Source organism: Suillus discolor (genome assembly GCF_016758755.1).
Source record: "Suillus discolor strain FC423 chromosome Unknown F5147scaffold_19, whole genome shotgun sequence".
Taxonomy (NCBI): domain Eukaryota; kingdom Fungi; phylum Basidiomycota; class Agaricomycetes; order Boletales; family Suillaceae; genus Suillus; species Suillus discolor.
In genome coordinates this window covers 258,011-284,559 of record NW_024541266.1, presented here as the reverse complement: position 1 = coordinate 284,559, position 26,549 = coordinate 258,011, and the positions used below count along the sequence as shown (strand labels likewise).

Below are 26,549 nucleotides of genomic sequence, written 5' to 3'. Positions count from 1 at the left end.
ATGGCAACTGTCATTGACACTATCCAGAGCTTTCTGGGTCTGCATGGCCTGCTTGTGCCTGCTACCGTCAGTCCTGAAATGGACAACATCACCAAGGACTTCACTGCTGAACAAGAGACTATGCTTGCTGAACCAGGCAAGAGCAACATGAACAGCATGTTCACTACTTTGGAGTTGCATCACGCAGTTGGCGCTAGCTTGATTGATACAACATTGCAGTCCATACTGATGGAGGCCTCAAAGAGCATCATGGAGGGCACCAATGCCGAATATCAGAGGTGTGGGAGCTTCTTTCTTGTTGATGGGCAGAGTGGCACTCATTCTTGACAGGCTGATGAACTCATGTGTGTCCTTTCTCAGAAGCCTCCATCTCTCAGGGCTGAGTGAGAATTTTTTCAGCAAAAAGTTATGGCCTGATATGCTGTAGTTGATCATGGCCTGGATCATGAGTGCGTGAGTGGTATGGTCCCATCCAGTACGACCAATCGCTAATGGTCAACATGTTTCTGCAGCAGGTGTGACTCAATCAACCTTGATAGCACACTCAAGCCATCTCATGTCAAGTGGAGCACCTATGGCCATGCACAGAAGATGCAGGTGTTTATGACATATGCATTTGGGAGGCTTAGTGGTCTAGGCAATCTGACATGGCATGAGTCGGATATTGGAGGTGGGCTGATAGTCATAAACTCTTCCATTTCCATTGAGGTATCATCCTACATGTGCTCGTTCCACAAGTGCAAGGTAATAATGCTCTTCTCTCTTTGACCAAATGATTCACCTTGTCTTCTTCATAGGTGCAAGTGGGTGAGGTTGCAAACAGTGCCTAAGCTATTACCTCAGTGACTTTTGGATGTCCCTAACTCCGAAATTGACAGGAAATCTTGCTAAAACTATATATTACAACCACCTCCCTAAAAATTGGACCATTCGTGCCTACCAACCTGGTGAGCATGTGCGTAGTGGTTCTGGTAATAACCTGAGTCAATGAGGTGGTGGGCATATACAGCAGCTTCTGTCAGCTGCCTATACTGTGACATTCATATATATGCTTCATTTTGATGAGGTTCTGAAGATACAGGTACATAATCTTCATGTGCATAATACTCAGATAGTACTATATCTTCCCTTTCACAAAACTCATCAAAATGACAGTATGTGACTCTACTCTTAGCCATGAACTATTGACTCATGCATGTGCCCACTTGCCTAGACATCAAACTATTTCACCTCTGGCCCTTTTTATCATCTGAGGCACACCTCTGCCCAGTGAGAGCACTTGCTGCCTGGCTGAAGGAGTCAAAAGTCATGTCAGGCTACCTCTTTCAAAAAATTGCTTCAGGTGACCAAATTACGGAGGCCAATAGTCCCATGGTATGTCAATTGTCTGACAACCTACTATGATTCATACTTAACTCATCAGTCCTCTGAGCAATTCCTGGAGCTTTTTCAGAATAACCTCCTCAATGTTGACATTGACCCTACTCCATATGACACACATTTATTCTGGAGGGGGGGGGTGCTAGTTCTTGCATGTCAAGAAGTGTTGGTTACTCTGGAGAATCTACAAGTGGGGAGGATGGAGTGTGGAATTTATGAACATGACAATTGTAAAGTATCTCATTTCTCTGAATGATAATCCTACTGAGCCAAAGGAGCAATTCCTGAACCCTAACAGATGGCTGATGATGAAGTGCTCTCAGTGCGGGAGATGCTGTTCCTGTGGCTGAGCTCTGCTCACTGTCCATACTATATTACATTGTTTTCCCTTTTTTTTGCCTTGCTTTTTACCAGTCACTGTTTGTATAGTGCACTAGGCTTAGCAACAAGGACTCTTTCAGCCTCAGATGCTAGAGGAACTTTGAAGACCGATTGTCTATTTGCACAAGGTGTCAACAAGGATTCTTTTAGCCTTAGAGGCTGGATATGAGTGTTTCATAGAGTGAAACATGTGCTAAACTGCAATATTCATAACTCAGGCCCCAGATCCTAAGACTGTAGGTGCCTTTCTCAGGATGGTTTGGTGCACATCATCTTCTAAACTGATTGTCTGTTTGTGTTGACAAGGGCTCTTTTGAACTCAGATGCTGGAGGAAGAACTTCAAAGATGTCATATTGTAGCAGGCTGGGACATAGATACTACTTATCTTGATAGCATGTAATGTTTACTCCTCTTCCTTGATGTCCTCCTCCTTTCTTTTCAGTAATGTGGCCATAGCTTGCTCCTGTTACAGTCTACTGCAACATCTACAGAAGCCCCTGCTCTGCCAGACTCCCGACGCGGCGGCACACCGCTAGAACTTAGAACGACAGCAGTTTGGACCGCTGTGGCACCGCCCCTGGCCTAGAAGGCCTTGTACCTGATTCCCAGAGGCTGTATACCTCATAGACACTTAGCCGGTGCATGTTGCCTCATGCTGCCTCATGTAGATCCGGAGCGCCTCCAGGCACCTCATGCTTGATTAGAGGTTAAGCCTCATGTATCTTATCTGATCCTCATGGTTGACCTCATATACTGTTATCTCTGACTCACCAGGACTCGCATAGATCCCTAGATACAGACTGAGCTTAAACCCTTACTTACAGACATATATAAGTAGACAGATTATCGTATTAGTTCTTTACTTTAATCTACTATCACCTTGAACCAGCTTGTTTAAACAACTCGCTTCTTTGAACCTCTGATTGTACTTCTAAGTCGCTCACCACGCCTTAGCCGTATTCTCGCTAGCCCTTCATCTCAACGAGGTCCAAGGACCTTACCGACATTGACGGAGAGACCTGTCGACCTTCGATCAACTTGTAAGACACCCTCGACATCCCACCAGACGCATTCGCGCTTGTGTCAAGAAGAACTATCCTAGTTCATAACAGCTCCTCTGCAGCATCCCGCATCTCCTTAATGACTTCTATTGCCTCTGCATAGCCGTTCAGTTGCATGTAAACATTCTGAATAGCATCTCCATGAAATCCATGTTGTTTCGTGAGAGCCTTGACTGGCAGTGCAAAGCCAAGCTGGGCAAAGTGCCTAATGTCACTGTCGTGTATCTTGACATCCATCATAAGTTCGGGCTCTGGACTCGCATCGCCATCGCCCATCACTCTAGCTTTAGTGTTGTTGTTTTTAACTAGTGTTGACATGGTAGTGCTTGTGGATGCTATTCTGATCTATCAGTATGGTGGTACCATCATCCATGAGGCCTACCTTACTTGTGTTTGAATAAGTCTGGTGTATGATGTGGTTATGGTTGATGTGGGAGATGATGAGATGATGCAAGAGCCCCTTATTTGAAGTATGACCACTTTTTTCCTCAATGTGTTCAAACAAACACACATGTACACAAGCTTACTCTGAGCCTCCAAGTCAATAGAACATGTAGCATTGGTCATTATTTACAGAAAGCTATGGTATTACTACTAGTGACTGGTTACTGTCTATCATCAGTTACAGACCACAAGTCCAGTTGTCAATTTGATGTATTTCTTTGCAATGGCAGATGGCTTCATCATCACATGCTCCTCTCCTCCTCGCTAGTAAGTAAAAAGGTCATCAAACTCGGCATGAAATTCTTGGTGAGCATGCTCCACCAGTGCAGCATGTTCTGCCTTGTGCTCATCATGGAGTTTGTGGACAATGGCAGTGAATTTCATCTGCTCACCATTGTCAGCCATAAAGTCTACCCAAAATTAATCTGGGATGCCCCACCTATAACATTCAATAACATCCTGCACAACCAGAAGGAGGATCAGAAGTAGGAAGGGAAGTTGTGATAGAGGCACTCACCCACCAGTCGGTCCACTTGCTTTTCATACCCTTCCATTGCTCATCATGATCATAGTGGTAGAGCAATGGGGTGGCCTTGAATGGTAATAATGGACTCATTCTTCCAGTGCTGAGCTGTCTTGTACACAGCGACAGATATGAAGGTAACATTAGTGTCTCAGTCAAATGCAATCATGCTTGGTGTAAGAAGATTGGCGTGGTCGACAGCAGGTTGTAGGGTATCTAATTTGGTGCACATCACGGACTTGACCAAGTCCATGCCTTGGTTCAAGGCAATGTTGATCTAGTCCATATCAAGTGTCTAAAACAGTGTCTGAAAAAATGATGTCAGTACCTATTGGATACGTCAAATAAGCTACCCACTCCATAAGCCATGTGAGGATCGTTTATATTGATGACATTGTCGTCCTCCTTAAGCCAGACAAAGTACTCGACCTTAGATACATTGATCCAGTCATGACCCATCGCTTTAACGGGATCAAATAACTTGTCTCCATCCCTGTGTGGTGAAAAAGAGGTGTATGGGCACAGAGATTTGTCAGCGAGTGCTTGGCTGTAAGTAGGGGAATCCTCTGAGGGTGTTTCATAATGAGTTTGCTCAGATATGAGGATGAATAATATGCATATGATTTTGCAGTGAGTAACAAGGACTTTCTCTATCTTCTTGAGGGCGACACATTTAGATTGAGAAAATATGGTCTCCATGTACCACAGCACCTCAGTCTCCGCCGCCTCTGAGGTGGTGGGGGTTAAAGTGAGTTGCATATTGGGGATAGTGAAGATATCCTCCGAATAGATACAACCAGGTATGACGTTAACCATCAACAGAGATCGCATAAACGAGAGGGAATGGGGCTCGCTCGAGATTGCAGATGATATCTCGCTTGTTGTTTGATCATGAACCGGGTGGGGGGAGTATATAATGAGGACCATGGTGCATGGAAAATATGTCATCTTGCATCATTCAATTAGGTATGCATAGATTCACACAATGTTATAAACTAACTTTGCTTTCAAGAAGTGTGTATCATTCCCGCTGATAGAGTCAAGCATGGTCACAAATTCATGAAAAGAAACATTCGAAAAACACATTGGCTCTACTTGTATGTGCTGAAGTGCATCTATAATTGTGTCGGCACATTTGCCTGTTCAATCATCGTGAGAAATTCGGTTTCATTCAACAATAAATCGAGTTGACCTATCGAGACAATGACATTATTCAAACTATTCACCAGACTCTCAGTTGTGAGATGTTCAGCTTCCTTGGGTTTGCCTGAAGCCAAAGTCTGTCATTATCATGGATAGCTAACAATTAACTAGTCACCTACAAGATGTTGTGACAATGTCTGCCTGGTTACTAAGTGCTGGCTTGGAAGTTGGACCAAGAGACTGCACTTTTGATTTGCTAGTAGAGTTATATTTCAACCAAGCAGTGGTGGTTGAGGGTTTAGATGCCATCTTTGTATCCTCCTTGGTCTTCACTTCTGCTTTTCTTGCGCGAGTGTAGTAGTATGGTGAACTGCCAGTGGAAGATCCAAAAATTGCTGCCATCGTACAGTGATTCACAGGTCGAGCAAAATGGCGTGAGGATGTGCACTGCTGGGGTGCCTGAGACTCCCATTGCCTTTTGTAATAATGGACACCCAATAAAAAAAGGCATGCAAAAAAAATCTAATAAACCAAGTTACATGAACAGCCCATCTTGAGATAACAAGCCCCTGTCTAGATTTATTAAGGACAGTGAAGCACGTAGAATAATTGCTTATTCCAGAACTTGTTTAAGAAAAATTCCGTGGAGTGATTGATACTAGTCTGCGCAGTCAATTGTGGCTCTGCTACATCACCAAACCAAGGGATAAGATGGATGGGCGCCTGGATTCGAATGACTCTAATCACATCACCGATCCAATCACCATTTGCTCAATAGGCACGTTGTAGAACATACATACCAGTCGATTTATCTAATCCAACCACATCCAAATGTTCAATGTAGGCATAGTATGCATTCCCATATGAAAGTTGTGTGATTGGACAAAAAATCAAATGGAGGTGAGCGATACAATGCCCTACATCTATCATATCAGTAAAATCATGCGTGGAGCGGGAGTGGCTGACCTTCAAGACCGCACTTTGGCCATTTGGATATTTTGTCTATATTGATCAGGACCGAATCATACCAACCATAGGGCCAGTTCTTTGAGGGTGGTTCCGCCAGTATTGCCTGCGAGGGTTCGAGTTGGTTTGCATCATGGAAGTTTTTTGATTGAATGTGCATCTTATACCAGATTTGGATGCGTTCAAAAGGAAGGGGACAACTAGGGTGAGCTCAGCGCCTGCTGCCAATGGGGAAGTCATCGTGTGCCTCAATACAGTCTAGATAATCGGATATTGCAGGGCAAAGGTCAGGAAGCAAGAACTGGTCGGCAACTGTATCAACAGTCATCTTTGTGAGGGTGGGTCTATAGCTAAGATGGTAAGCTGCAACAGAGGTTGAGAACGTGCGATAGGGATAGGGTGCCTCTGGATGATCGCCATTGATGAGTTCATGGGCACGTGAAAAATAGTCCTTGATGGAACATTGGACCGTCCTGCTATCGATGTCCTCATCATCGCTTTCATCATCAATAGCACATTCTTCCTGTTCGCATATGTGAAGCGCAAGATCAAAGCGATCTACTTTATCACGACAGTCAAGGTGGCGACACACTTGCGCATCATAGTCATGATTGTTTCCAGCTCTTGCAGGCACCTTCACAATGGCAATATGTGCGTGTTTGGTCGGATCTGCAGACCACTGCGTGAGTATGCCAAGCAACTGGATACTTGGCACCACCCCTTGCAGCAATTCTAATTTGGGAATTACCCATGATTTAAACTCGCCATCCTTCCCTCTCCAGGCACCTGCATCGACAATGCCCTGTTTATGTTCGTGGAAGAGTTGAAGACAGTTATCCAACTCCATTAGCATTTTATCGGAAAATTGTGGAGCTTGGGCAAGATATCTGAATTCAAGAAGGGTCTGGATGGCCGTTATGAATTGGGTGGGAGCAGCACCAGCGATAACGCCAACAATATAATGCTGGATGTTGCGATGGTCTTGACCCAAAGTCTGCTTCAAATTGGAGATCCCTTCTTTGAAAGTATGATACCTGGTACACATCTGGAGTAAGGAAAAACGAAAGTCAATCTCTTTGGCACTGACTACGTCAATACACCAGGCACAGTCATGGTCAAAGAACATTTTGTGAAAATGATGGAGCGACTCCGACGTCAGGAAAGAAGAAGGATCCGCGGTGACCCAATCCATCCAGAATGGCCATTGGATACCATTCAAATGGTATTGCTTGCACTCCTCGAAAAATGCCACAAGGTCAGATGGCAAGACAAAGGCGACAACTTTTTGAATATTAGCAAGCGTAGAGGAGCTTTTACGAAGAGGGTGACAGTCTGGATCCCCAAAGTTGGTACATGTAGCCATAGTGACGGGTGATGCATTCATGGTTATGCATGCGATGACGAGCTCCTCTGGAGTATTGGCTACATACGCAACAAGGGGTGTGAAACAATATCTACTGAACCCCGCTGGATCACTCATCATGATGCCCAGGTGTGCAGCTTGCTTCAATGGTTCAATCACAATGTCAATTCATTGATGAAGCAACTGGTCCTCCAGAACACCATGCATGTGTTTAACCCTATGGATAAACTTTGCAACAGGAAGTAGAGCAAGAGGGATCCTTTAGCATGTACATCAGGGTCGATATTGGCAAGAGTGATGAGGAGTGGATGGGCATAGCAGTTGCCAGCAAGGTTGCTGACCTTGGTCTTGTCTGAGGAGAGGACCACACCAAGTAGGGTCATGCCATCAGGCAAATCTTCCTGTATTATTGGTTAGCTTTGTTGAAGAAGTTGAGAGTTGAACATACCTGAAGTTCCCAAGCATGGTCACCAGTCATGAAACCATAGTAAACATGAACGGCATGTTCTGCCTCAGCATAGACTTTGCATGGGATGAAATCAAAACTATCGGCCAACATGGGGTGGCTAAGAAGCGACTGAAGGCACTCAATTGGATCCTGGTAAAATATCTGGAGGGTCTTTGTCGTCAGGAACTCCGTAGGGACTATTTGATGTTTCCATTGAGGTGGAGATGGCAGCATTTCAGCGCATCCTCTGAGCTCTCTTGAAGAGTGAAATGAAAGTAGTAGTTTTCTGTTCTAATTTTACCTGAGTTCAGACATTCTTACACACAACACAAATAGACTCACAAATTCAAGCTTGAGGAACTCGTCAATGTCTGCCATGCTGAGGTCCGACCAAAGAAGGAATGCTGCCATCTCCCAGTCTTGTTTTCCAGCGAATGGAAAATATGGATTGCTCACCCTCTCCTCAGTGTAAGTGTCAGACTTGAACTGCTTCATGAACGCAGTTCCTCTACCCCAGGTCTTTGCCGCACCAACATAAACCACCTGTTACGCTGACCGTCAGTCGGCGTGTGCGAACTAGGATAGGTCTTCTTAGCGACGGCTCAAGTGAGCCTACTGAAGCTAAGGGTGGTTCTCGGCTTGACGGAACATCAAGGGTTCCTCCGGTGATCTCGGTAAGACAACGCTCGTCGAGATACAGGGCTAGTGGATACGGCTAAGAAGCAGGGAGCGACTTAGAAGTGCAGTCTAGACAACTAAGCTGGAAGGCTTAGTTGAACAAGTTTCAAGGATGAACCTAGTAGATTAAAGTAAAGTCTAAGTACAATAATCTGTCTACTTATATGTGCTACATGTAAGTGTTCAAGCTCAGTCTGTAATCAATAGTATATCTAGGATCTATGATAACAAGACATGAGGTCAGATAAGGTACATGAGGCTTAACCTCTGATCAAGCATGCAGTGCCAAGTGCGACTGCGCAAGTACATGAGGCACCAAGAGGCACTCCGGATCTACATGAAGCGGCATGGGGTATACATGCGCTGATCTAGGGTGACCATGAGGCGCACAGCCTCCATGGTTCAGGTACAAGGCCTACTAGGCCAGGGGCGGTGTCACAGCACCAGGGGCGGCGTCACAGCGGTCCAGACTGCTGTCTTTCTAAGTGCAGGCGGTGTTCCGCTGCGTCGGGAGTCTAGCAGAGCGGGGGCTGGTGTAGGCAGAGCTGGGGCTCCTGTAGGTGTTACAGATGCCTGTAACACCACCACTTCTTCCCCATCATCAGCCTTTACACCAGTATCCCCATCTTCTGGCCCAGGATGGTCTTCCATCATCCATGCGTCATTCATTTCGTCTTCTGGCAGTAAGGCTTGAGGTTCTTGGGGTTGCACTGGTGGTCCTGAGAAGCAAATCAAGTTATCATTCCAACTGAAACATCGCGAGGTAGGCACTGCAGGCATTTTCCCATTTTCCTCCACCAAACATCCAAAAAACATTGATTGAGAAGATAGAAATTTCCCCTCATTATTCCTGTCAAAACATTGAAAAAAAGTAATTCATGTTTCAATGATGTTCTGTGTGTAGGACATGATGCAAAAATTGATTATGTTCCTTCAAGGATAATACTGTATTTTCTATCTATTGTCTTTGAAATAACAGCATAAAATAATGTCAATTTTCTCCTCTGTGTTTTTCAAATATACACAGAAAATTTGAAAAACATAGTATATTTGAAGAACACAGAGAAGAAAATCAACATGAATTTAAGCTGTTATTTCAAAGACAATAGATAGAAAATACAATATTATCCTTGAAGGAACATAATTAATTTTTGCATCATGTCCTACACACAGAACATCATTGAAACATGAATTACTTTTTTTCAATGTTTTGACAGGAGTAATGAGAGGAAATTTCTATCTTCTCAATCAATGTTTTTTGGATGTTTGGTGGAGGAACATGGAAAAATGCCTGCAGTGAGGTTGATTTAGATGTCATAGAACAATTTTGTCATTCAGAAAGCGCTTTCCACATGAAGGGCACCGCATGCTACTCAACATGCGGTATTGATTGGAGTATTGAGTATATTCGGCAATTTCCGGAGTAACTTCAACAATAGCTACAATGTCCTCATCGGACCAATCACATTCTCCATCTCCCTCTATCCATCTGAATTCTCATTCCCTCACAAACAATCTCTCATCTTCGACTCAGACTTCTAGACGTAGGAGAAAATTACATCCAATTCTACCAGACTTCGAGTATTCAAGCGACTCATCAACCATTTCTGAACTTCCAGGAATGCTCAACAAGGTGAATCCTTTATTTAGGGTTCAAGACATATATTTGCTGACTTTTAGTAGCTGTTTAGTGGAGCGTATCCTGAGAGTGCTGAGGCAGCCACGTACTTGCTGGAGATGGCATGGGCAGATCTGGAAGTTCGACATATTGAAAGGGAACTCACTGATCAGCTCCTCCTCCAGCTTCAGATCCATACACATTATTGGCAGCTCAAGGCCAAGAGAGCAAAAAAACAATTTGGTGACACGGTGTAGAGACTCGTGCCTCTCACTGTGCAATATCGCAGTTTTCACCAAGGAGTACACAGCATGAACTTGTAGCATCAGTCTGTATGCTACCTGCAGCTATTCCTATACAAGGCGCAGCTTTCCCATGCAACTCGCGCGCATGCCTTTCCAGCGCTTCACGATGTATATGCGCGCGTGCTTTCCCACGCTTGAGCGCCCTATAGCGCCAGCCATCCAGAAGCATCCATCCACTGTCCACCAAGCTCTCTAGTGCGTATATTTCCATTTCTCTTATTTGCATATTGTTCCACCTTTATTTTTATCATGGACCCTTACTTACATATATCTTTACATACCTTATTCAGTAGTGTTTCAGTTCCGCATGACAGCGCTTAGGCACCATATATAAGTGCCAGCAGTACATACTATTAGGAACGGACGACAGAGGACTGAACCACAACAATACCCATTTACTACCTAGCAGAGCATAGTTGAAATCTATTCCTTGGCACCTCGCATATAACATCTCTCAGCTTGCATCTCTCACCTCTTGTCTAGTGTCTAATCATCACTTAAGCAAACTCACTCTTACTCTCTCTTGCTTCTGCATACACGTGCGCGCATTCCTGCGCTTCGCATTCGCCAACCAGTAGCGCCTTCAGCGCCTACTACTAGATCTTTGCTGCACTCACTTCCCCTTTAGGGTCGAACGCACTTGTCGTCTCAAGTATAGCAGACTAGGCAATGCGCGACCTTACAACATTTATAGATACAGTCAGGAGCATTGTTTGTGCCTCGCTGTATCATTGAACCTTCAGTGGAAATGAATGTAGGGCGTGTGCGCTCTCTGGTGGTAAGGAATGGTTTTAAATGTTCAGAGCACTCAATTCATTATTCGAAACCTGGCATCCTTCCTGGTATGTCATTGGTTCACACTTGTATACTAGACTAATGTCCGTGTTCCAAAGTAGTAGGGTCAGGTGTATCTGAATCATGATGTTTTTTCGTCTCATTTTAAATTGTATTTACCTTCACAATCCTTCACAAACATGTGCGCATTAGATTAGTTTTGATGTCAATTATATACCTGTTGTAAGAAATTGCACTATGAATGAAAAACCACACGATGGCCATAGCACCCAAAGTTTAAATTAAATTTTTAAAAGGACCTGCATATAAGTCTGTAGGTTTCTGTGAGTCTCCGTGAGTCTGTAGTGTCTGTGGTGTCTGTGCACTGCACCGCTGTGCACACTGTATATGGTGGTCCAAATGCAACTTAATTAAATCATGTGCATGCACAATTTTCACACATGCAGACACAAAAAAATCGCGCGCAGAGACTCAACCATTGTTTTCGACAATCGCAAGTTGCTCCTTATCATATTATAAGTACTAATTGTGCAGTATTGTAATACTACTACTGAATAGGAAACAAATTAATCTAGCGAGACATCAACTAGGCTCTGAGTCCCAACCCCTCGAGCTTGTCCTCCATGAATCCATCTTCCATAAAGAGACACTCTGTTTCCTTCACATTTGCAATGGAAGATTCCTGGCAATCACTGCATACCTGTGGAATCTCAACCGAATGAAGTTGTGCATCCTGGCCATAGCAGGGTGAACAACAGCTGCCAGGGTGAGCTGGTGTGTAGAAATCTGATAATTAGTGCATGTAAGATGTAGGTGGTAATTTTTGCTAAGCCAGTACATGAAGTATTGGATGAATTGGATGACACCGGAGGATGATTCAGAAATTAACACTGACAATGGGGACAAACAGAATGTGCCCTCTATACAGTCGAGAACCAAGGAAAAGAGTATGCGTTGTCTCACTGAAAAATTTTGGTTTACAAAAATATGTCAAACAGAGCAGCCTGAAACCTTGACAAGTGAGACTTACTTTCGAACCCAAGAAGCATGCCCGCAGAAATTCACCTTTGTTTGGAGAAATGTGCAATCCTGACATCGAGTTTATTGGCCAGCAAATGAGTTCGAGTTCCAAGATAACACCAAGACTTGTAGAAGAACCCAAGGGAAAGCGACGCCGAGGTATGCCATGGCCTTTCAATAATACTATCCCTGGCAATAAAACAATGTTAATTTTGACCCTACCAGTTGTGACTGGCGCTACAGACTCGTTTGCAACACTAGATATCAATGATGACTCGGAGGTTGGGACAGAAGCACTGATAGCGAAAGTCGAAACAGAATTGCTGAAGGAACTTCATAGCATGACGGAGGAGAATGACATCAGAAAGACGGATGCTGCAGTGGCCACGGGAATATTTTCATATGATTTCGACAGGCCATGTGACTTCGGAAATTTTGACAACATATCAAGCCATCCCTCCGAGTTGTGTCGTCCATATCGACGGATTCCTCAGCAATGAATGTTGCATCATCAATGGCCAATTCTCGCAAGGAATTGGGTTGTGGTCAACCACAGGATACAGCCTAGTAGGGCACATGCTAAGACTCAAGCATCTTCGTCCCGACATTTGATATGCTTCTCAAGCCCAAGAATAACCTTGGTTTACTAGGAAATAGATACATTTTATGATAAGTACTACTTTTGCACAAGTTTTTGATACTGCAATTTCTTCTTTATACTACACTTTCCTTTTTATTTAGTACTTTGATACAGTGTGCGCGCGATTTTCTGTGTGTGCGCACGCGATTCTGCTGTGCGTGCGTGAAAATTGTGCGTGCACGTGATTTAATTAAGTTGCATTTGGACCACCATACACTGTATGGCTCTGTGCGCACCGTATGGCTGTGGGAGCTTTGTAGCCCAAATAGGCAGTTTGCTGATGTAGTGCACCGGTGAGCAGCAGTCATTGGTAGCAGCAGTAGTAGAAGTTCTGTAGAACGAGCCTCCAAGTGTATTTCAATGTCCGACGTGCGGTCTGTTAGCCACCAGCTTTGCCGCCATTCTTGCCGTAGTGCGTGCCGGACTTTCTGCGCCGGAGGGGCGGTTTTAGGGATGTTCTCTGTTGCCAGGTGTTGTAAATGCCAGGTTTCTCACAATCTCGGTACGAGTGGCAGTTGAAAGGCATTCTTTGCTGTGCATGTGGTCCCGCCTTATGCTAATATTTTTATATCCAATTTATGGTTTTAATCGATTCCACGCAGTGTAGATGATTCAAGTATAATTATCCTTCGTTCCTAGGCCTCGCTAGAGTGCATTAGGTCAGCAGCACTGTGGCAGATGCGGGCAGGGTTTCAGACTCTCAGTACTTGATCGCTTCCTTGCGGTCTTCCTAGTCCACATCCAAAGTATCAGTGGCAAGGAGCTTGTCCAATAAACTTCAAGAATATATTCACGCCATCCTGGGCATCATCGGAAATGTCAACTTCCGAAGCTCACAGGACACTGAAGCGCCCCCGTCATGATGATAATGAATCTATGTCAGCGGGCAGGGCTTCTGATGTTCATCACAATGGTGCAAAGGTGAAGCGCGAACAAAGTCTGACGCCTCCGCCTCCACAACGGAAGTTGGTCATGTTCGGGACAAAACGCTTTGCCCCCTTTCCCTTGGACTGTTTGCCTCCGTTCTCTGGGTACAAGCGGAATCGAAGGATATGGGCCAAGAAGTGTCAAAGTGAAAGTGAGGCTCTGAAGCTTCAAACGGAAAAGTTGCTCATCAGGTATGTCGAATTGCGTTGGATGGACTTGTACTCTGATCCCTGGCAGAGACGATGGTGTAATAGTCGACTGGTAAGTTATACGTATGGTGTGAACTAATTGGCATTGAATATACTGTGATAGGAAGAGTTCGATTCCAGTTTGGTCAGACACATTGCAACCAGCAGAGCTTGATCTTGCTGCTACGATCGCACTTGCACATCAGGCAAATGCTCAACAGCACAATTCTTCTCTTCACCACACACCAGAAGGCCCTTCTCAATCGGCCGTATCACCTCCGGTCACTGGTGTCGATGATGATGATGATGTTCTTATAGTATCCCCACCCACACAAAAACTCCCCATCCCACCTCGGCCACGAAAAAATGTAGCATCGCCATCTGTATCATCCTCTCCCGCGGGAGGCTCCAAATCTCAGGCACCCCATAAGCCCGATCCTCCATCTGCGGGTGTTCCCGCTCCATCCAGGCCTCTGAATGACTTTCCGACGATCATGATAGTACCCGATGAAGAGGAAAAAATGTCGAAAATGACGATGGAATATCTTGAAAGGTGTGTTTCCAACTTATGTTCCTGGGATTTGCAACCGGAATTAGCTTAATCTTATCGTTATTGCCGCTGGCCGATTTCAAAGATACTTCCAAACGTTCGATTCGGATCGTGCCAGTCTTGCTTCTGCATATTCTAGCAACGCGTGCTTCTCGTATCGAGAAGTCAAGTGCTTCTCTCCTGGGTTGCCCCACTTGCAACCCCCGTTACCTCGTAAGTTTTTCGTCCCGGACATCTATCGTACCTTTCAATCAAGCCCGCATGTTCATTGGTACCTAAGCATTTGACTCTATCAAGCATACCCGGCTCGACATTACCGCAACCCTCCTTTCCCTTCCTCCTTTGCAGCTCTTGCCGTCGACTGGATTAGCAGCAGACATCGACTACGACATCATGTGGCTTGGTTCCCCCATTGGAATGTTTGCCATCTGTGGGGGTGTCCATCACGGGCATGCCTCAAAGCGACCGGTGACACATAGCTTTTTGTTGCGCCAGAAGGAAGCATATGAAGAAGATGCGAGGGCTGACGGCGTGTGGCCACTCGTTGCTGTGGCACATCAGATGATGGTATTTGATGGCCCGTAGATATAGCTCATCTTCTATCAGTGCTTGGTTGTGAACTCGCTCCTGATTATGGTTAGAGATATATGATTAAATGTAAGTATCCGAGTCTTCGATCAGACTATAACATAGTTTGATATGATCTTCGCCTCCATAGCGCCCTATCGAAAAAATCTGAAACGGTAGTCCTCGGAGAATGACGGTAGCTTGGCATATGGATATATCCATTACTCGGCACCTCTGCACAGTTGACGATAGGGCTATTTGCATCCCATTTTCACAACCATGGATGCGCGGTAGCACACAAGATATGTACCACATTCTCCTAAAATATGGCCATCTCGGACTTCGCACTTCACACATGCCATAAGATATGTGACGTGTCCGCGAAAATGAATACCCTTGATTGCGCTTAAAAGGACAATTGTGTACAAGTCTACGTGATTCTGGAAAATCGGCACGTAAGGCAGTCATCACGTTTGTTGTGCCATATCAGGCTTTCAAGGATAAGATCTAGAAGTCACTAGATATGGTCCAGGCCTATGCCGCAAAACGTCAATGTACCGACGGCAAGGCTCTGCACTACCGACTTTGACATTCCCTCGGAGTTCACCATCGTTGGCATGTACTAAAAAACCATTTCCAACGACAAGCCTGTCAGATAGAATGGGATAGTTGCCATGAATCATCAGGTATCTTGATCGAGGGAAACCGGGAGGATAGACCGGGTAGATTAAAGAACGAGTACAAGGGATCCTGAATGCTTCGCGGGAGAATTTTCAAAAAGTGGACACGGCGCCGACACGTGGTTCGAAGGGGTGGAGCTCGATCTGCGAAGCTGACGACACACTACGATACATGATGCATCTGAAACGCTGATATGCACATGGTACATATATGTAGTTCGTCTAGAAGCTAACGGAGTTCAGTGCTCACGAGGCTCTCCGCATTGCGGAAATGGCAAGCCAATGGTAGGCCGTGCAGGGTCCGCATCTGTCGATATACCCAAAGTGAAGGCACTGAAGGTAAACAGCAGGACAAGTTTCACCGTGTTCCATGACCCACGGATTCTTGACATCGATGATTGAAACACCATCGATATCGCTGTGCACAATGCACTGGATATTCATTGCAAGCATGGAAAATGCTGTAATGAACCGGCTGCCGAAATTAGTGCATAGCTCTTGCAATAATAATCACTGCGATGAGTGCGCATGCTAAGCACTGATAGAAAAAAACCAATATGCAAGATTGCACGAGACCTGACTAACAATCTGTATGATGAGTTTGATATGGAGCTAGCGCTCGCTTATTATTAGTCAAGAACGCAATGACCAAGGAAGGTGCTTCTCGGCATATAGTGCAAATTTGAAAGAGTACTAGCAACTTGGAAGCTCAGGTTGAGCTTGGAGCTAGCGTCGTATAAGTAGTAAGGCAACGTGTTGACGATGATCTAAGAGTGCAAGCGGGTACCGAGGCGCACCGGCGCTGTAAGAGAGGAACGTGTCGGCCGAGTACAAATAAGGAAATTCAAAGTCCGCCTAGTTGGTGTGCTTTCTCTCCATCCGCTCCTTGTCACAAGCACACCAGTCCCGTCCTCTACCTTCCCACAGCTGCGCTTCTGGACTGGTGGCCTTCAAAATTATTAACTATTCATCCAGATGACGACCCCTCACGTTATAGCCTCGTCTTCGGGGCACCACTCTCAAAGTGCCACTTCAAATGGTATCGTCGGAAACCACTTTCGTGTCGGCAAGAAGATTGGCGAAGGTTCATTCGGTGTTGTATTCGAAGGTGAGTATCGTACACCCAAGTTCCTGCTTTTCCAGAACTTTTTGGGCTCGAGAGTTGCATGGACGATACCAACAGAGTCATTCGACCTTCTAAGCGCCCGTCTTACGACCACCCAATGTCATGCAGAAGGGTGCATTTCGGTCCATGGGTCGCCGGTGGGCGATCATCATGTCATGGTTACTTAGTAGCAATGGGACTAGATCAACTGAGCTCCGCGTATCCCGTCAGAACGGAAATTATTTACCTGCGGCTTTGAGCCAATTTTTGTTACCGGTGTTCTTTGCTATTTGTTCCTTTGACTCACCACAACTCTTCACAGGCACAAAGCTTCTTACAAGCCAACCTGTCGCCATCAAATTTGTACGTTTGCCGCGAGGTTCCTTCTAATCGTGACTCGATTTTGACGTATTACTCAGGAACCTCGAAAGTCCGATGCTCCTCAGTTACGGGATGAATTTCGATCATACAGAACACTGAATGGTACAGGTATGTGTTAGTCTCAGTAATTTCTCTCACCCGATGGTAATATGTCATTATTATTAGTGGGTGTTCCGCAAGTACACCACTTTGGGCAGGAGGGACTCCACAATGTCCTAGTAATCGACCTTCTGGGCCCTAACTTAGAGGACCTCTTCGACATGTGCGGCCGGAAGTTTACCATTAAGACTGTATGCATGTCCGCGAAACAGATGGTAAGTTTGGACCCATACAACGAGCAGGAATTGTTATGTTGTTTGGTTATTTTCTCTCTCAATTCATTCCGTCGTTCCGTTGCAGTTGTTCATGTCTTCTTTTTTTTTTAGATATCTCGCATTCAGTCCGTCCATGACAAGTCGCTCATTTACCGTGATATCAAGCCTGATAATTTTCTCGTCGGGGTCCCTGGAACAAAAACCTCCAACACCATCCACATTATTGGTATGTCTTTTGCAAGTTGTCCATGTCCCTCTTTCACATCCTCCCCCGATCGCACCGATGTGTCCCTGAATTTGCGCAGATCTCATCTATTGATTGTCTCTCCACAAACATACTGACTATCCCTTGCAGATTTTGGCATGGCGAAGCACTACCGAGATCCCAAGACAAAAGTTCACATTCCTTATCGTGAGCGCAAGTCTCTCTCAGGCACTGCCCGGTACATGTCGATCAACACGCATCTTGGCCGTGAGCAATCGCGCCGGGATGATTTAGAATCGCTAGGTCATGTATTCATGTATTTCTTGCGCGGCGGCCTTCCCTGGCAAGGTCTCAGGGCCGCAACCAATAAGCAGAAGTATGAGAAGATCGGTGAAAAGAAGCAGACTACACCGATTGCGGAGTTGTGCGAGGGTTTCCCCGGTAAGTTCTCTTTTAGTTTATTCAGTGGCGTCTATTTTCTTCGCTTGTCGATGTGCTGGAGTGACAACATGATTTACTGATCGGTCTCTACTGATTCAGAGGAGTTCGCGATCTACATGAACTACGTCCGCAAACTCGGGTTTGAGGAAACTCCCGACTACGATTTTCTCCGAGAACTCTTTACCAAAGTGTTGAAGAATATTGGCGAGCAGGATGACGGCATCTTTGACTGGATGTTGATCAATAACGGCAAAGGTTGGGAGGCCAGCAATGTATGTAATGTATTCCCATCATGGAAGCATATCGTAACTGAATGTTTTCAGACACCCGCGTCACTATTAGCACAGGCTCACGCCACTGTTAACGTACCTCATACTCCTCGTCACCGTGAGACCAGTCGTCGCCCGCGGGCACAGCTTACAGATGGTTCAGCGCCTTCTACGCCTCTCGTCCTCGCGCCTACTCCCGCTCACATCAAGAACAGCACTAGACGTCCAGGCACACGAGAAGGACACGGTAGTCGAGACCCTGGCACTCGTGCTGATATCAGTGTACAGCCCATTGCTCCCGTCAGCAGGCGCGCGAGCCAGACACCCCGAGAGAGTTCAGCACTCGCACCTCACCCTTACGCCACAGCGCCCACATCCTCGGGATACCGGGCCAGTAACGGTTACGGCAGGCATTCCCCGGTTACACATGCTGCGAATGTGACCAATGGCAATAATCCCGTTGGGCGCAACGACGCTTCAGATTCGTTCCTCTACGGCGCGCAGGTCCACGCTGCCAAAAACCCGACCAACTCGCGAGAGGACACAACCGCAGGGACGCTGACCCGTGATGCTGGACAGATGCGTGGAATGACTGCGTTTGAGACTCAAAGGCATGGTGTTGATGATGTGGATGATGACAGACATGCTAAGCGGAAGGGCTTCTTCTCCGGCCTGTTTTGCTGCCGGGCATAATCAACACCACTGGATGGTGTAGCGCTGGTCGCTATCCGTGGTACTTCGGCTTCATTGGTAAGTTATTCGGATAGTCTCGGCTGATATCCGGCTAATTCGCCACTTATAGGTATTAGAAACTCTGACGACAACGCGCACGATCTATCAATCATGGCTATCGTACATACTTATCTATCTTGCTAGCTTCTCCTCGGGATTCCGTATTGCTTTCCTTTCTCCGCAGGTCGACCATGTCACACCGTCATCATACCCCTCACGATCGTTTCGAACCATTCCGTCACAGTCTTCATCAAGTTTCCGCCTGATCCTGTGGCTGGTCTTGGGTGGCGCTCAATATTCTCCTGTTTATTGCTTCCATGTGTATTATCTACAGACCCTTTAGGATATTCATTAGCCCCACTACTTAGCCATGGGGCGACTTTCTGTTACCAGGCCAAGTCGAGGGCAATAATAAATATTGACTGCTTTCGATTTGCGCGAATCAAGGTTAATATGTGTTTCATATCGTCGAGGACATTACGTCTGGACTGGGCCTATCGATCCGGGCAATGATCAAGTAGCCCTTCTCAAGGTTCTAGCTAGGAATGCTTTTTGATATGATATCACGTTCGAGGTATGACTCAAATATGACAGCAGACTTTGATTATCTTCAAGGTAGCTATTCATATTCCGCAGCCCGATGTCAGCGCAAGAGAAATAAATAATATACGACCACAAGACAGCAAAGCAGCAGAATCATAGCACTATTGTACAGCATCAAACTTATTACAATCAACGCGGTTGGATACGTGTCAGTCGACCGCGGTCACCGCCTGACTGGCATAATGGCGACATTCCTCCGCACACCTCCACAAGACCCCACAAGCTATTTCCGCACCCTCTACGCCTAGTTTGGACCAACGCAGGACTACATCCGAATCAAGGATGGGTTTCTGTCGCGAAGTTCTGCGGCGCCCTCGTATCATTCATCAAGCCTGGCCTTCTTCTCTGGGTGCCTCTCCATATCTCACTGAGGTACTTTCATCAACGCTGTTTTTACTTCTTGGAATAGCACGAGTTGTAAAAGAATGGGGAATGCTCGCGCTGCCTGCACTATATTTACCCTCAGACTTGGGGGCGTCTGTGGGTTTGAGGTTGATGTAAGGCGTTGTAGTGGGATATGCGCCTGATGGCACCGCATAAGGGGTATCGGCAGGATCAGGCTCTGATACCACATAAGTGCGCGTGCCAGCTGATGATATTTGTGGTTCAGGAGAGTGATCATGTTGTTTTTCGTACTGTGACGCCGACACTGGCGATGAGTTCGAAGCCGAAGAGTTGAGCACCACAAAGGGGGAGTGAAATGAACGCTCTAGTGCAACAATGCGGGTGTTAGATGGCTGTTTTAATGAGCGTGCATGTTTCGAAAAGACGCGGAGAATGTTGGACATGGGGGACTTGGTTGGTGGTCGTGAAGACGTGGCCTCAGTAACGTACGTTAAACGAGCTTCCGAGTCGGGGACTCGTGACGTAAAAGCCGCAGTTCAATTGGACATTTGCTTCCGCGACATGCCATCAGCCAATTCAAGCAGTGTTTCACAGGTCGCTTGCATGAACGGAAGACATCCGCTAGCGCTGACAGTGACGCAAAAGGTACGACTGCTTGCAGCTGTCCAGTCGTGGTGAATCGACTGACTGAACCTTTAGCCATCGTCAATCTTCCCTTCAAGATCTCGTCTGTTCCTCACCTTCCAGGGTACGGCCCGCGGCGGTCTCCGCACCATCAACGCAGGTTGGCGTGGAACAGAGTTGGCGCAGCATCGTGTAAAGTCGTATACTCAATTAATACAAACAACATAGAACTGATGCTGTCAATAGCACTACTCGGACTCAGCCACGCGGCGGTGAGCGAACGCCCTGAACTGGCTTCTGGATCAGCCACTAAAATAGTGGGCAACACATCCGAAGTCATCGCTCATTTTCCCTGGGTATTTGGCGGTCAGATCGAGCGGCTTGACTGTGCACCATTCCCAGGTCAAGACAGGTGGTTACGCCTTTCAACGGACTTGTTTGCTTGCTTGAGAAACGCATCATGATGTTGTCGGGGAAGCAGAGATCTTTTTCCATTCAGGTCATGCCCGATTTGAACCTGACTAGCTCACCATACCCTGACCTTTCCCTAACGGGCAACGATCCTCGCTTCTTTATATCCGCTGGGGTTCATGTCCCCTTGGTCAGACCATATCAGCGACATGTAACTCGTTTCACATCGTCGCCTTGTGATTCCTCATCAGATTCGTTGAATCATGCTCGACACGCATGAAGGGAATCCGGTCACACAGCTCGCAGCCTTCATCAAAGACGTATATTTAGGGTTTGACATACAGTGCGTCCACTTACAAATGTTTGATCGTTGAATGCTTACTAGATCATATCAACATCCAGTGCAACTTTTCTAGGGTACTCCGCGGCCCCGAACGTTCAGACTCACTTCCTCATCGCGACATGAAACATTTTTCCGGCGTCACATTGGGTTCGCCCCATTGTGTTGTTGCGACCGCATTTGCCCCCTCGAAAACGGAAATGCGGCTAGTCTCCATAATGCTTGACACTCTCCTCTAAAGGATAGATTCAATTGTCATGATGGAGCCTCAGTTACGAGAATTGTCCGCGTATCATGACTGACTCCTCGGAGAGCTTTGTGGTACGTTCATCCCGACGCCGTTGGAAATTACTTGGTCACCTTTTGCTAAAAACAATACTGCGCCTCAAAACCTCTAGGCTCTTCTCTGCGCTCTGTGCGGCGTTATTCCTCTGTCAATCTAACCAAGAGATAAGCCCACAATTCATTCAGGGTGCACCACAGGATCAGCATCACATGGATGTTGAAGTGACGACGTCGCAACAATCTAGGAGATGAGATAAAATTTGAACCCTATTCCAATGGAATGATGTGATATTGGAGCGATCATCCTTCATGGCCTTTCATTAACCGTTCATCGCCGCTAGTTTGCGCTTCGTGTAATTCATTTGTCTGACCTATCACTTACCAGATGGACCTCGACCAGCAATCACGATTACGCTGATGCTATAATGTGCCTGTCGCCGCATTTCGCATAGTGATCTGTCGGTACTCGAGGAAGTCATCTTCCTATCGATTTTGGTTAGTAGGAGTTTCTTCTGTATGGAAGGGCTTACCAAGTTCCATCAAGCGTCTGTTCTTAATCTTGGTCGTCGTGTTCGTGCGTTTCTGGCGCGGTTATGGGATTCTATTTTGTAATAGTGGCACCCCGGAGCTTGTGTTGATCCAGGGGAATCAGGGCACAGAACCGTGGCCAGTCAATTTGGGCTATCTGGGGTGGCGCGTGTTTTTTTTTTCATGTCAGGCTTCCCATTCTGACTGCGTCTCGTTAATAAGCCGAAATGGTATCGGTATCTGATCAAACCCATACATGGTCAGACAGGGTCATTCCAAGCCCCCCCCAACATCCAGTATGTCTGAGGCTTCCGAATATCGAGGCATATCGTAGTAGGTCGGAACCGAGGCAAAAAGTTTCCATTCTAACCCACGCAACTGCAGTTCTACCACTAGCCTCTTATGTTGCATAAGCGCTCACGATTTCGTGCTGTTCGGCTGGTAAAGCATCGGCAATAAAAATGCTTGCATGCAAAGTATATCTCAGATTGTTATCCGCAATACTGGCACTATTACACGTCATGATCTGGGTGTCACCCCCAATCCAACTGTTCTATTCAGAAGGAATGACGTCACTTCTCGCCAGTGACTGCGATGATTAATAGCAGAAGACAGCCACCAGTCAGTTGATTTCTTGGATCTTGGACTGCTTGGTCGCTCGGCGGCCTATTCCTCGATGGGCTCTTGAGATCTCGACCGTATCTAGGTCCGGACCCTGGCCGCCCAAGTTAGATTATATTATTTTGGGTTGGACTTGAAATAACAACGCCCATTAGTTCAAAGTTCAAACGACCCACACAACCGTCTCTTTCATCCCCGCCTCTTGTAAGATAAACTCATGATTTGTACATAAAATTGCCGAGTTGCGGCATATTCCGTACGAGACCTAAAAAGGTATTACTAAGTAGAAATGTGTTATTTGTGAATGAGCCACCACAGGTAAGAGGCTGCGACCCTGGTTTCCGCTTGTTGAGCAGCAGAGATGATCATTTCAGACCAGAAAGAGTACAGAGGTCATGCCGATCCCCCGGAAGTGACAACCTAGCAGGAAAGTGGCACAGGCACGCGAGGACCTGGAAACCCTGCACATTAACTTAAGTCCACGGACATCACTCAGGTGAGTGCACATCCTTCTCGGCACTTGTCGCTTTCCGTCACCGCGGCTTTGCTTGCCTAATATTGTTGGACTAACCGAGTTTTGCCCCGTACGTTCCATTTGCACTTGTCGTACAGGCTAGCTTACTCCATATTCATTTGATTGTTCCGTTCCTCTAAGTAACCAACTCCCACCCGCTCCTTGTGGGGCCAAATCTGTCCATATCGACTTTCCGGGTGATTGTTATCTATTTCCATCCGACTTGCTGCCATCTCTGTTTAGATGTTGGTCTCTGCGAGTCAAAATCTTCATCTAGCCCTTGGCCAATATGTGCTACTAGATTATGTCGAATTCTTCTTTTTGATTCCGATGTCCGAAATTTCGCCAGCCTCTTAAATACAAGGTTTCGTATCGGCTTGCAATATGTGTCCCAATGCCCACATACTCTATCGATGAAAACATGTCTCCGCTGTCCCTGCAAGGTGGCTTTCTTGTGGTGGTGGCCGCCGGCCTTGTGAGTGGCCAATATATGCCGTGTATTATCATATCGCGTTCTGACCCTGATTGTTTGTAGCTTTGTCACTTGGTATTCAAACGTCACGAGCCCACTAGTCCGCTCTCCCACCTAGGCTTGCTCGTTGTAGTTCCGGCCATCCTTTCGACCTTGTTTTTGCCTAACTCATCAACGTTTACGCGCGCATTCGGCTTTGTTTACCTTTTGTATTACTCTACTGTTCTCCTCTCTGTGATCGTATACCGTCTATCCCCCTGGCACCCACTTGCGAGATACCCTGGTCCTATCCCTTGCCGCATCTCCAAGTTCTGGATGGCATGGGTCTCTCGTGATGGAAAACAACACATTTACTACTCAAAACTGCACCAAGCGTATGGCGACGTCGTCAGAATCGGTAGATAACCTCTTGACTCGATGCTTATTATTGGATCTGACCACCCTTTCTCTTGATCTAGGACCTAATGAGCTATCAATACGAGATGTCAATGCTGTTGTCCCGTTGATGGGTAGCAATGGATTCCCAAAAGGACCTCGTCAGTGATTTAATGTGCTCTGATATGTGGCGCCCGGCCCTAATTTAGATTCACAGACTGGGACGGACGCATGGCTGAGCAAACAGCCACTAGAACAGTTATCTCGGTGAGGGACCCCGTGGAGCATGCGCGGCGGAGAAAACCCTGGCACAGGGCTTTCAGTGTTGCTGCACTGAAAGGTTACGACGAGATCCTTGGGAAGCGAGTGCAACAATTCCTAACAGTCCTCGAGCAACAAACACAACCCTTCAACCTCGCTGAGCTCATAAGTCACTTCACGTGCGCCTCCCCACTTCTCTACCTTTTCGTACCTGACTTAGACGAGACAGGTTTGACTTCATGAGTGACATGGCGTGAGTGCACATGTTATTTGAATATTTCTCATCCAGCTTAACGATTTCCCAAGATTTGGCGGAGGTTCTGAGATGTTGCGTGACGGTGATAAGGACAACACTTGGCATCTGCTCGAAAATGGTCTTCCGTGAGTACAGCAAAGGACAATAATATCATAAAGAAAGACTAAAATAATGCTCTATTCTAGAACTGCTCTGGTTCTGTCTCACGTACCTTGGCTCGGAAAGTACTACGCCAACTTGCCAGGAATCGGGGAAGGCCTCAAGAAATTCCGAACGTTCTGTCAAGCGCGTGCTATGCTCAGGCGGTCCGCAGGTTCTCTGTCTAAAGACCTCTTTCACTATCTGGTAATTGTTTCAATAATTTTTGTTGTTTTTAGTTTTGTTGACAGTCCTTAGATTGACGAGGCGGGTCTTGAGCGTCATACGTCGCCTCCAACCTTTGCGGAAGTGGCATCTGATGGAGTTCTTGCTATAGTAGCCGGGTCTGATACCACAGCAACCACCTTAAGCTCTCTGTTCCTATCAATTCTGAGAAATCCTCAAACGTACTACCGGCTCCAAGCCGAAGTCGACAAGTTTTTCCCTCCTGGCGAAGATTTACTTTCTACAGTTCATTACCCTCATATGAGTTACCTCAGTGCCGTAATGCACGTACTCGAATCTTTTTTTACCGATACACTGACATCTGACACTGGTTTTCAGTAACGAAACTCTACGGCTCTTCCCACCAGTTCTCAGTGGAAGTCAGCGTGGCGTTCCGAGAGGCGGTGACGACAAGTTTGTTGGCCCTTAGTAAGTTCATTATTTATATACCAACTCTAGCGAATCTAACTTACGCTTGCCGTAGCTTCTTACCCGAAGGCACCAATGCGTTCGTACATACCTATTCCCTTCATCGTGATCCTCGTAACTTCTCCCCGGCACCTGACACATTCTGGCCGGAGCGCTGGCTCAAACCGGAAGAGCGCGCAGCACTCTCATCATTTGATGCCAAGGGCCTTGATAAATTCCCAATTATCCATGACACCAAGGCTTTCGTTCCGTTCTCATTCGGCCCTATGCATTGCGTTGGCAAGCAGCTGGCATATCAAGAATTACGTATGGCGGTTTGTGCGATGATGCACCGACTAAACTTCAGCTTTGCTCCTGGATACAACCCAGAGTCCTGGGAACACGACTTGAAGGATTATTTCGTTGCCATGAAGGGGAGCCTGCAGGTTGTCTTATCTCCACGGAATCTAAGTGCTTGAACGGCCTGAGAGTTGCACAGACGCGATGGTTATCTTACAGCGCTTAGTTATTGATCATTCATGCATCCATCTAATCTCGTTATCACGGATGTATCTATGCAGTTGACCAATTCTCTTGTACTCACTGTGATTGAATTATATTTATCTGGGAGCCGATTGATGTCATCTTCAATTTGTATCGGGAATCTGAGGGATGTTCAGGGCATCATCTGGCGTCATGGATCAGACTCGTCAGGTCCACCGGTCGCATTTCAACGTCCCAATATAAAAATCATAGCACCGGATGAGGAAGCACCGAGATAGAATATTATTTCTATCTCCGCATCTCAGAAATTCAGAATCCCTCACAAATCAGTAGATCATCCATCAAAATAAAAATAATTGGAAACACACGGGAGCTTCGAGATATCCACCAATGGCCAATAAAACATTATTATCAAGCCCCGACGCGAGCAGAAAGAGTCATATGTGCTTCATTCTATCAACTCGATCATGAGTTGACGACTTCACAAATAAAGACTATCGGGTGATGGAGCTAA

The 26,549-nt window shown here is 46.2% G+C and overlaps 7 protein-coding genes across 7 annotated transcripts; 4 read left to right on the top strand and 3 right to left on the bottom strand.

Moving 5' to 3' along the window:
• On the top strand, window positions 1-2,348 carry F5147DRAFT_651604 (uncharacterized protein; the record flags this gene model as incomplete). The annotated part of the gene is made up of 11 exons (XM_041433548.1): window positions 1-278; window positions 331-344; window positions 428-449; window positions 540-744; window positions 798-807; window positions 879-947; window positions 1,067-1,081; window positions 1,271-1,374; window positions 1,424-1,615; window positions 1,980-1,997; window positions 2,235-2,348. 11 exons carry the CDS (start codon window positions 1-3, stop codon window positions 2,346-2,348), a joined length of 1,041 nt encoding a protein of 346 aa, XP_041294372.1.
• Window positions 2,349-2,865: 517 nt separating this feature from the next.
• F5147DRAFT_772165 (uncharacterized protein) lies at window positions 2,866-5,335 on the bottom strand (the record flags this gene model as incomplete). The annotated part of the gene is made up of 5 exons (XM_041441328.1): window positions 2,866-3,158; window positions 4,144-4,667; window positions 4,791-4,929; window positions 4,983-5,057; window positions 5,113-5,335. The coding sequence occupies 5 exons, from the start codon at window positions 5,333-5,335 to the stop codon at window positions 2,866-2,868; spliced, it is 1,254 nt and encodes a 417-aa protein (XP_041294371.1).
• A 775-nt stretch (window positions 5,336-6,110) lies between these two features.
• Window positions 6,111-9,168, bottom strand: F5147DRAFT_772164 (uncharacterized protein; the record flags this gene model as incomplete). Its single annotated transcript, XM_041441327.1, has 5 exons — window positions 6,111-7,403; window positions 7,463-7,663; window positions 7,711-8,001; window positions 8,053-8,253; window positions 8,833-9,168. The coding sequence occupies 5 exons, from the start codon at window positions 9,166-9,168 to the stop codon at window positions 6,111-6,113; spliced, it is 2,322 nt and encodes a 773-aa protein (XP_041294370.1).
• Window positions 9,169-13,420: 4,252 nt separating this feature from the next.
• On the top strand, window positions 13,421-15,395 carry F5147DRAFT_687699 (uncharacterized protein). Its single transcript, XM_041436862.1, has 5 exons — window positions 13,421-13,954; window positions 14,006-14,434; window positions 14,517-14,644; window positions 14,712-15,088; window positions 15,150-15,395. Exons 1-4 carry the CDS (start codon window positions 13,887-13,889, stop codon window positions 15,014-15,016), a joined length of 930 nt encoding a protein of 309 aa, XP_041294369.1. The 5' UTR covers window positions 13,421-13,886; the 3' UTR covers window positions 15,017-15,088; window positions 15,150-15,395.
• Window positions 15,396-16,653: 1,258 nt separating this feature from the next.
• On the top strand, window positions 16,654-19,086 carry F5147DRAFT_574152 (kinase-like domain-containing protein; the record flags this gene model as incomplete). The annotated part of the gene is made up of 8 exons (XM_041431199.1): window positions 16,654-16,786; window positions 17,106-17,146; window positions 17,203-17,272; window positions 17,330-17,478; window positions 17,590-17,704; window positions 17,834-18,124; window positions 18,224-18,396; window positions 18,448-19,086. The coding sequence occupies 8 exons, from the start codon at window positions 16,654-16,656 to the stop codon at window positions 19,084-19,086; spliced, it is 1,611 nt and encodes a 536-aa protein (XP_041294368.1).
• Window positions 19,087-19,695: 609 nt separating this feature from the next.
• F5147DRAFT_107315 (uncharacterized protein) lies at window positions 19,696-20,812 on the bottom strand. The gene has a single exon (XM_041428056.1). The coding sequence runs from the start codon at window positions 20,514-20,516 to the stop codon at window positions 20,055-20,057; it is 462 nt and encodes a 153-aa protein (XP_041294367.1). The 5' UTR covers window positions 20,517-20,812; the 3' UTR covers window positions 19,696-20,054.
• Window positions 20,813-23,817: 3,005 nt separating this feature from the next.
• Window positions 23,818-26,010, top strand: F5147DRAFT_745029 (cytochrome P450; the record flags this gene model as incomplete). The annotated part of the gene is made up of 10 exons (XM_041439722.1): window positions 23,818-23,871; window positions 23,932-24,265; window positions 24,327-24,404; window positions 24,461-24,683; window positions 24,734-24,757; window positions 24,811-24,885; window positions 24,946-25,105; window positions 25,157-25,397; window positions 25,492-25,552; window positions 25,608-26,010. 10 exons carry the CDS (start codon window positions 23,818-23,820, stop codon window positions 26,008-26,010), a joined length of 1,653 nt encoding a protein of 550 aa, XP_041294366.1.
• Window positions 26,011-26,549: the final 539 nt, after the last annotated feature.